The sequence below is a fragment of the Magnolia sinica genome, chromosome 19, assembly GCF_029962835.1.
Source record: "Magnolia sinica isolate HGM2019 chromosome 19, MsV1, whole genome shotgun sequence".
Taxonomy (NCBI): domain Eukaryota; kingdom Viridiplantae; phylum Streptophyta; class Magnoliopsida; order Magnoliales; family Magnoliaceae; genus Magnolia; species Magnolia sinica.
Genome location: NC_080591.1, coordinates 22,367,270 through 22,378,516, shown reverse-complemented (window position 1 = coordinate 22,378,516; position 11,247 = coordinate 22,367,270). Strand labels below are relative to the sequence as shown.

At 44.7% G+C, this 11,247-nt stretch overlaps 1 protein-coding gene across 1 annotated transcript; it reads right to left on the bottom strand.

Annotated features, from left to right (window-relative positions):
- Positions 1 to 9,656: 9,656 nt before the first annotated feature.
- Positions 9,657 to 10,565, bottom strand: LOC131234558 (uncharacterized). Its single transcript, XM_058231495.1, has one exon. The coding sequence runs from the start codon at positions 10,563 to 10,565 to the stop codon at positions 9,657 to 9,659; it is 909 nt and encodes a 302-aa protein (XP_058087478.1).
- Positions 10,566 to 11,247: the final 682 nt, after the last annotated feature.

Genomic DNA, 11,247 nt, shown 5'->3' with positions numbered 1-11,247 from the left:
TTGGTGTTTAGAAGCACCCCCAGGATTGGCCTCAGCCTGTTTCTCCTCAGTATGGTGGGGGATGACTCGAAGTCTACCACCTCCCTTGAGGGCATGCTTGGGGGAGGAGAGGTTCATACCACCACAACCAGAGCAACTTCCTGGAGTACCATAAGAGCTACTTCGACGGCTACTTCTATTGTAGCAGCTTTCGACTCTATTACAACATCTGCCCTCTCCCTCCCCTGCATTACTAGGGGAGGAATCTCAAGACTGCGCCCCATTGCTGACCTCTCTACTGAAGGCCCAACAGAATCGACTGCATGTGCATGCCGAGCAGGTGTTGAAGGAGTGACCCTCCTAACATCATCCTTCAACCACTCCATCTCCGCTACAGAGGGGAGCCTCATCCTCTTTACTCGGGTACGATCCGCCATTTCTGTAAAAACAAGAATGATAAAAAAATTTATAATATAAAAGAATATATATATATATATATATAAAACTACAAGAGCCTTGCCAGTAACAGAAAAGGAGTTACCTGCCGAGCCGACCACTAATAAAACGACCAGATGGAGGATGGTCAGAGTGATCAACCTCTTGCAATCCCGCTGGGCTACGGGACACTCTCGAGCGATCCTGACCTAGCGTAGGAGGGCCTCTAAGAGATTGGGTTAAGACTGAGGAAGAGCCACAAAAGGAGCGACCAAATAAGTTAAACACTGCAAAGCGAAAAATCAAAGCAAGCTTACAAACACAAAGCAACAACTCAAGTCCCGACCTAGGAAGGCAAACACAGTAGGAACTCGAGCTCGCAGCTTGCCCAGCTCCGAAGCAGGGGCCTCCCACTCTCCTGTAGCAAAGAACGACATGTCCTTCCAGCTCTTATTTGAGGAGGGGTTTTTGATAATAATAGCTTGGCCCTTGCTTGGCTAAGAAGAAAAATAATACCAGCTGCGAGAGCCTGGGCTACTCTTGGCCTGGTATAAGTATAAGAGTTCATCCACAAAGAGTTTAGAATTACCGATTTGCTACCATAAAATGTAGCACCCAAAGATAGCTCGACATACGTTGGGGTTAAGCTGTCTCAGGACAAGCCTCAAAAAGTGTAGCACCTCTCTCACCAGTGGATGGAAAGGCATCCGCAGGCCACAGGAAAAGAAGAATGGATATTATAAGACCCGTATCTTAGCTTGTACTGTTCCGTAGGCTTCCGCGGTCCTCCCGATCGAATTTCGGTAACCCGTGACCTGTAATTGGCATTTGCACACAACCCTAAGTCGCATCCTCTATATTAAAGTCGACTCGACCTGAAACTTATATCCCAACGACTACGCCATCGCCACAATTCTAATGCCGCATCTTGCTCCCCGATACGATGCCCAGGCTAGGAGTTGTGAGCCCACATGTATTTCGAGAAAAACGCCATGCGTTGCAAATTTCGAGAGAATCTTTACAACTCGTCACATCAATTAATTAATCTCAAGTTAAGTACACATCATATCACAAGTACAAGTCAAGTACAAGCAACCCATCCCTCTCTCATTCATAAAGTCAACTCTCTCTCCCCCCCTCTCTCTCTCTCTCTCTCTCTCTCTCTCTCTCTCTCTCTCTCCACCCATACCTCTCCATCCCATCTCTTACACAAACCACTCCACACATCACTCACATATCTCATTTCATCCCATCACTTCTCTCTCTCTCTCTCATTTCTCTCTTCACTCCCAAGTAACCCAAGAGAAGTCAACATCTAAGCCTCCTAAGGAGAAGCTAGGTGTGGCCCACTTCCCTACCCCAAAAGCTCTCATCCGCACCATCAAAACTTCATCATCCTCCATCAAAGGAGTTTAGGAGATTAGCATTCTAAGGGACCAAGAAGAAGGCCAATTGGTGGGTGATCCACCATTAATTTTCAATTTGATGGCCCACTTGTGATGGGACTAAATTTGATGTATGTGTTGTAATCATAAGACGGGCCCATAGTGGCTAGGTCCCTCCAATATCTCTCTCTCTCTCTCTCTCTCTCTCTCTCTCTCTCTTTCTCTTTTCTTATGGTGATATATGTGTGTGGCCCACCGGATGTGGTAAAAAAAATCCAGACCATCCAGTTCATGGAGCTCACCTTACTGTCGCATCCAGCCGGCCCACCTCTACTGTCTGTTTGGACAGGCCCGAATGAAGGGGAAAACAAATGTCGGCTTTATCCTAACTGGTGGGTCCCACGCATGTGGACCCACGTCAATGCATGTGAATATCCAGCCGTCCATCTGCTGGACGTTGAGCCAGCAGCCCAACAATCCAATAGCTGGAAACTGCTGTGTGGGCCAGCGTGATGTATGTGAGATCCACACTGTCCTGCCATGTGGACGGTGGATCCCACCACCAGGTATGTGTTTCATACCCATCTCGTCCGTTCACTTTTCTGGGACGTGGGACCCACCCCACATGTGTGACACGTGTGGGGGTGGGGCCCACCAGATATTTGTATGGTATATCTATACTGTCCATCTGTTTTGGGTCCCACTCAACAATTGTTGTTGCCATTGACGTCAGCAAATTCTGTGGGACCCACCTTCAATGTATGTGTTGTATGTCAGCACAGTCCATCTGGACGGTGCCATGTGAGTCCAACCATGATGTATCTGTTAATCCACACCGTCCACTGGATTGGAATGGTGTGACCCCAGATTTGATGTATATGTTTATATACACACCATTCATGCATGTGGGGGGCCTACCTTGATTGTATGTGTTAGATGCACACCGTCCAGGTGATGTAAGTGTTATATCTGGACCGTTCAGGTGGGGACCACCCTAATGCATGTTATATCAGCTGTCCATCTGACGGGCTATATGGGGCGCACCGTGATGCATTTGTGATCCACACCGTCCATCTATCAAGTGGACCACACTGCATAAACAGTGGAAGATTGAACGTCTACGATTGAAACCCGTTTGGGTTCTCAGAAGTTCGGGATCAATATGAAATTTGTTTTCCTTCTAATTCAGGTCTATATGACCTTATGATCAGATTGAACGAAAAATAACGTTACGGTGGGCCCTACTTTGATGATGTGTCATATTTGAGGCCCACATGATGCGGCCCATTTGATGTATTTGAGGCCCACATGATGCGGCCCATTTGATGTATTTGAGGCCCACTTGATGCAGTCTATTTGATGTATTTGAGTCCCACATGATGCGGCCCGATTTGATATATTTAAGGCCCACATGATGCGACCCATTTGATGTATTTGAGGCCCACATGATGCAACCCATTTGATGTATTTGAGGCCCACATGATGCGGCCTGATTTGATGTATTTGAGGCCCATATGATGCGGTTCATTTGATGTATATAAGGCCCATATGATGCGGCCCCATTGTGATATATTTGGGGCCCATGGGATATGGCTCAAGCGGTGTATGTGAGGACCGAGGTGATCCGTGATTCCATCACGATGTATGTAATAATGTTTATGATGGGTCATGCCTTGGGAGCAATGATGGTTAAATGTCCGCATTGTAACTCTCCCTAGGGCCCATTGTTAGGCCAATACTTATTGTGTGTAGGCCATCTAGGCCCATCTTCATTATGAATAGAGTTCATCACCATATAATATGCTTAGTATAGCTCCATGATTCATACTCATACGCATCATGTGTATGCTTGATATGAGTAGTGACAGATCATAAATATGCCTTCGGGCAGATTGTTTATGGGCTCCCTGATAGGCGGAGTTGTCCCACATTAGCGCGCGGTACGCACAGGAATACTGCATGACTGATAGTGTGATTCATGCACCTCGCATTTGTATGACATGATTACTGTACGCCCTAGTGACATCAGGGCTGTGACCTCCACAGGCATATCGTGAATGACAGGATTGGATACCGAAAATACTATTATTAGCATCGGGACGCCATAGATGTCGCTAGGTAAAAATTTCAAAACCTGACGGTACCGAAAGATGCTTCAACATCGAGACCGAGTGGATATATGAGCTCACGAGGGCCAAATACCAGGAAGCCTCGTCTCCCATTGTGTCGTGGTCGGTTGGAAGGGAGTGAGGCCTTACCCGCCAGAGGGTAGGGGCATTGCTAGGCTAAGGATGACCAGCTCGTAAATAGGTCTGCTATCGACATGCCGGATAGGTATTGGCAGGCTATTGGCCATGCGGATGGTAAGGTTTCTTACACTCACTTGGACTGCGCCCCTGAGAAAGGGGCAATGTCATTTAGAGTATATTAAACCCTGATGATTGTCCGGTGTGAGAACTGTACTGATATTTGATACTTTAGTGATGAGCTGTATTGATATGTGAATTCAAATGAGGACAGGTATGCTTGAGTTGCATCTCGCATCGCATGGCCTTGGTATGGCCGACACCGTCTTAATATAGCCGATAGCATTCATGTCGCATAGCCTTGGTACGGCTGATAGTATTCATGGATTCGCCAGCATATTTCGCATTACTCTGATATTACTTCTGAGCACGCTTATATTGTGCGCACACTTACACCACTCTTTAAGCTTTCTATAAGCTTATGCACGATTGATGTATGCAGTTGACGCCAGGACGCAGCCGTAGCTTAGTAGGAGTATGAGCGTGCAGTAGAGCTTTAGAAGTTTCTATTATTATTATCATTGTATTTCCCTTTATGCGCATTGTACCTTAAAGTTTTTTTTTATCATAGTGAATTTTGTGATGGTGTTCTTGTGGTTATTGTTCGGGGTTATGCTTATTACGAATCAAATTCATGTTAAAAATCCTCCTGGTATATGGGTGTCAGAATCCAAGAATGGGGTATTATGGAGGCTGTCAGCGCTGGATTTAGCGATCGAAAATTTTGTGAGCCCAGTTTCTGAGTTTGGGGCGTGACAATATAGGGCCACCTCCCCATAAGAGAATGAACCATACATTCCCTAACTCGAGGAAGTCGTAGCCCCACTAAATATGGGATCCCAAACTTTGACTGGATGGATCGTAAGTCCTACTGCAGCCTGGAAACAAAAATGTTGGTCGATAAGGCCGCCCCATGAAAAGATGAGGAGGTTGCATCCGCCTAAGGCGGAGGACCTCCCCACTGCGAGATGTTATTGTCGGTGATGTTTCCTTCGAAGATGCAACCAATTGAGAATATGTGTTATCATGCACAAACTCCCCATGGAAGGCTCTTGAAATAGATGCTCCCCTTGAGATCTCCTCGGAAGAAAAACTACAATGAAAGAAAATGGGAAGGACGTAGAGGAGGCGTACCGGAAAGATCTAGTCTTCAAACAATTACAAGTGGACAAGAGAAGGACCCACAGGACAGAGGAAGAAGAAAATAGGTCGGTAGAGCTCGGATTTCGCTAGACTGGGTGGATGCACAATGAAGGAAAAGCCTCTATTTAAAAGAATCCAATGAGTAACATTTTTAATGCTAACAACATTCGTGAAGGTGTGAGGATCCACGAGCTCCACCATGTGGCAGCACAGGGTTCACCCGGGGGAAGTATTAAATGATGCAGAGACAAGTGTCCACCACAGAATCATCTGGAAGACGAAACGACGCTCGCCATTCAGTGCATGACTCATCGTGCGATGAAACTGGCATTATGTCCTTTTCGATTCCCATGTTAAGTGCCGTCCTTTTCAATTCCCACACTCATCACCAGGCGACAAAATTAAAAAAAGAGGGAAGAACTGAGCTATCTACTCACAATTTGAAATTCTAAACTCTCGACCACTTGTAGATTAGTTCATGCTCTTACTTCTTGAGCTCATAAATATTAAACTCGGAAGTAGGGGGCAACTATTATGGAAAAAATCGAACTAGCCAATGACATACAACACATGGCAAAGAATCAATAGAGCAGCTTCCCTGAGCTATCGATGTGTCGACCACCTAGGAAGTTGAGCTGAGCTTCGATGAAAGACTCACCTGCCGAGCTGAACTGGTCAAACTTGAAACTTGATCATGAGACTCACCGACAGACCTGATCATCTCGACCGAGCAATCTGAACAACCCAACCTCAACCTCAGAAGAGAAATGTATGGAGAGAATCCCGCATTGTACCAGACCAAGATTAATCTTACGAGATCCCAACCGAAAATCACAACAACTAAGGAGGAATCAGAAATATTCTCAGAAGTAGATTCCTACTTAAATGTGGATCCTTTGAGCGTATTTAACAGATTTACTAAGATACACAGATTGTCTAAAGAACATATACATACACTCCCTGCCTTAGGAAAAAGGTACGTACAAAAATCCTAACTCCAGCCACACCTGCTCTAGGTTCATCTACCTGATTTAGGCATCGGATGGTCTCTGGCGACAACTGGCTCTCCCATTGCCCTTTATTCTCTACTAGTGTAGGTACTCAGTAGCCTACAGGTGAAGCTGCGGGTTCAACCAGATTCGTGATAACAACAATAATACTATAAAAAAGTGCAATAAATAAAAATTCATTTAAACATCCACTAAATACATATGCATTTGATCAATAATTCTCATGTTTGGCTTGGTGGGGGTAAAATCATAATAATTATACTATCACTTTATATTATGGGTTTATGATTGTATGTTTAGCAATGCTCTCTAAAATAATAGAGATCAATTAATCAATTCTAACCATCTAATTAAGTGCCACCAAATGAATGGTTAGAAGTCACCCGGTGGGCCGTCTAAATTTTGAAGCAGCCAAATTCTTTGGTTATGATTCATTCACAGCTGGGTCAGTGATTTCAACGGCATCTGCATCTGGATTTAGATGCCCTTACAATTATGCCATGTGGGAGTGAAAATGATTCAGTTCCACTCTATAGCATTTTGCTTTTTACTGTGAATATTGATAGCACCATTTATTGGATGATTTAAAACATTATCTTTGTGACAAATCAATTTTAATTTTTATATCTTAGTTAGACCTGATTTAAACCTAACCCATCAAATTATTTTTACTTGGACCCTAGCTTCACATGACCCGAACTTTAATGGGTTGGGTCAAAGTCTAAAAGGTCTAACTCAATTCTCAAATGGGTTGAGATTGGGAGGTCCCGCCCTTTACAGATGACCAGATGGAGCGCCCCTAGTTTAAACCTTTCTCACCAAACCGTTCATAAGGTTATTCCTTATTGTGATGAACTGAAATCACAAGCAGTAGCCTAATCCAAAATCTTCTATAGCCTAGAGAAGATTTCATCATTTGGCATTCCGCCCCTCCTGCTTTTCATGGTGGCCCCACTTGACTTTTTTATTTGTTTTTCATAGATTTATTGTATTCTTGTCCTAACATAGCAAGTGAAACAGATCAATGGAGTGGGTGTAACACAACTATCCCTGTAGGGTCCATATACCTGATTGGGTAGTGAACCCCACACTACCTTCAATAGTGGTGAAATGACACGGTGAGATTTATCGGTCCGTGGCCTGTCTCATGCTGAGTATGGCCCCATGTACTGCTAGCCAATCACTCATTTCACTGCTGCTGGGGTAGGGTGACGCTCACGTTCCCTGCCCAATTTCAGTGGAACCCGGATCCTCTGCTTGATATAAGTAGTAAAATCTGGCGTCTTGTAATGTAATTGGACCGCAGCATCGCACGCTGCATTTAACGCAACAGTGCTGATAATGTCAGTAAGACGTGGACCAATAATGGGTAAAAGAAAGCAGGATTTTTCTACTCTAAAAAGTAGGGGATTGTAAATTGATTGTGACAGAATCAAGGTAGGGCTGGTATTACGAGGCAAATCTAAGAATCGACAGCAAGACAGATCTACTTCCTGGTCATTACCTCTGGAATGAGCTGAAAGCACGAAAACATAAAATCTCATTAAAAAAATGGTAGGAAATGTGTGCCGTGAAATTTTCTTAATAACTTACTTTGATGTTTATATGACACTGAAACTGTTCATAAGGTCATTTTCACTTGGATGAAGTTGAAAATACAAAAATATTAGCCAATTGCAAAACTTTTGTGACCCCACGAAATGTTCCAACAGTATAGTACACTTGAGCTTTGGATCCACCTAAATCTCATGGGAGTGGCCAGATTAGGTATTATCCTTATTGAGACCACGTTAGAGATGGACGATCACAGAAGGGGCATTGAGGTTCAGTGCGTTCTATATGTTTCGTTCATACTAATCTATTTTAATAGACCATCTTAGAGCAGGAGCCTAAAAAGAAGGCAAATTGAAGGCTTAGGTAGACCACATCACGTGATGCTCTAGGACTTAAAATCTTATTGTTGAAAACTTTCGTGAGCCTAAGATAATGTTTATTTGCCATTTAACATATTCATAAGGTTATCTAGATCTAGATGAAGGAAAAGCATAAGAGGTCATTTGGCACCATGGATTTGAGGGATTTGAGGGGGTTTGGCATCATAAAGCAAGTGGGGTTTCAAATCACCTCAAACGGGGTTTTAAATTCATGGTGAAAGTTTGGATTACATTTAAAATCTTTCCAAGAGATGCATATATAATAAGTGTGTCACTAGATTATTAATATATTAGACAACCCACTAATGATATCCCAAAATAATTAAATTATCACTTGCATCGCTATAATAACTTTAATATGATGATCAGTGCCATTCAAACATTGTCCATGTAAATTAACAATTAAATATTGCCAGTTAGACATGATCTTGTGCTTGTGGCCCATCCGAGACTTGGAGTTTCATCATTTTCAGGCAAAGTATATATTTCAGCGGGCTGATTACAACCATTATGTCAAACATTATATATGTCCACTAATTAAACTCAAACTTCAGCATAGCTACTTTTGGATTAAAGTTCATTATGAATATAGGGTGCCAAACACAATAACAAAGTAAGATTTCAAATCCAGGGGTTCTGAATCCACGCTCGCAAATGGGCCCTAAATATCAACTTGATCAAAAACTTTTGCGGCGCTCTTGAAGCTTTCAATCGTAGCCTTTAAATCCATGCTTTGCTTACGTTTTGGTTTCAAGCCTCAAATCACAGTGGACCCCTTGGAACCTCTGAAATGACCGTCCATCTCTAGCTAGGTCTGGGGGTATACCCAATCGGCGGCCGAGTTCATGTCCTAAACTCTGCGGGCAAAACGAATGGACGATGTGGATTGCTCACCAACATCACGGTGGGCCCCACCTAGGGTAGCAGGCGCCCACAGAAACTTCATCTGCCGTCCGGGAATGACAGTGCTTCGTTGCGTTTTCAAACATATGATGCAGAAACAGCCAAACAGAAAACCCTGTTCCAAAAAAGAGTACATCTTCTCTTATAGAATACATCCATTGCTTTAGAAGCTTCCATACAACCCACCACCTCCGACCCAACGCCTGACAGACACAAGTCTGATTATGACCGTCCACCCACTGGGACATCATCTCAATCGATCACCATCTGTTCTGAAACCAACGATTGGAAGGCATAGATCAGTCTATCGAGTGAGATTTTCAAATTCTACTCCATCCACATAAGGTCCCACCAGATGAACGGTCCAGATCTACATAAGCCTGTACACGTGTACTGTAAGAGGTAGCTTGACTTGGAAGTCCCACCATACAACAAAATACCTTATGCCACACACTTAAAAAATCCCGACTATTTACAAACGACTCGGAGATGCCACGTGGCGGATAAGAAATGACGGGAGTGGGTAGGCGGAGCAGTCGCATTTCCACGCTGCCGGTGAAGTCAGCAAGTTGCGGGCCCCACATCCCCGAAATCACGGCCGCAGTTCACCGGGCCCAACGAGGGCCGGCGCCTGAGCGAACCTTTCCCGGAATCATTCTTATCCGCCACGTGGAAGTCCAGATCGAGATCCACGTCACCACCCCACGACGCCGGCCTATGACCCGACGCGAATTTCTTCAGCCCGCCCAAACCAGGCGCCGGAGCAGCGAACTCCATCGCCGGAATCGTACCCACGTCCGCCGGAAAACTCTTCACCGGCAAAGAAGATTCGTTCGCTGGGTTCTCCTCGGACTTCATCGATCGTCGTCTTTGCCGGAACCGGAAAACGGCTTTGAATTTCGCCCACAACCCTACCTTCTCCTTCCCTGATTTCCCCGCCGGCGCCAAAGTCACGGACGAATCCCGTCGCCGGTGCCCTCTTGCCTTATCCTTCGCTCGGACCCTCCCGATGCACGAGACCTTCGGCGACGCCGGCTCCGTCACCGGCCCCGGCCCGGCCGATTTCATAAGCTCCCGGATGCTTGCCGGCCGGCAGCTCCGCCGGAAATTCTGACACATCTGTCCAGTGTCCCGGCGCTTGGGGAGTCCGATGATGATGGACGGTTTGGAATTGGACTTGAGATTGGAAGAGATCCGCTGTGATTTCGACTTCGGATTCGAGATCGGGTTCCAATTCGCCCAATTCGAGATCCCTTTCGTCGATCGCTTCCGCTCGAAGAAGGCGTTCCGATCTACCCATTCGATCTCGTCCCTGATCGGGATCCGGAACGACTCAGCCGGGAGCTCGGGATCCAGCGCCGGAAGATCGCGCTTTTCAGGCCGTTGATCGGCGGGGAATAGTGTTTCACAGACAATCCTACGGTCGCCGCTGTTGCCGCGGAAGAGTGTTTCCAGGTCTACACGTGGCATCGGATGCTTGAATCTTGAGAATCTTGAGAGATAGAGAGAGAGAAATGAATCGATGGAAGAAGACAGTCTGGAGGAGATATTTATAAGAAGGTGAGGAAAGAGAAAAGAAAACGAGGCTATTTTCGGAAGGAATTTTAGGGGTATTTTGGGAAAGAAATTTGGAAGAAACTGGAGGGAGATTTTTGGAGGGTTTTGACTCGTTAAGTCAATACCGTTGTTTCACACGCTCTTTGTTTTGTTTTCGGATAGATACTTCGAAAGTGGTTTTTTTACGTACAAACGGATTTAGATTTATAAATATAAACAGGCGGATACACGTGAGACAATAAAACACGTGTATGAGATCTGAACTCTTCATAATGTTTAAATTAACTTTTATATCTTATGGTTAAAAAAATCAGAAAATTTAACTCATCAGGTGGGCCAAACCATACCAAGCACATTGACGGTTAGATATTTTTCATCATTGCCATTCATTTGTTTTGATATTCTGTGGCCCACCTGAAGTATAAAATAGCTAAATTTTATTCCTGGAAACATAGCTATTTTGTATTACCTGATGGAAAGTTGAGATGATACACACGTGTTACATTATGAAATATGTGCTGGCTTGTGGATGTGTAAACACGAGGAATCACCAAACCCGGATTCAGTGGGTGTACACAGTATACTCGGCTCTAGG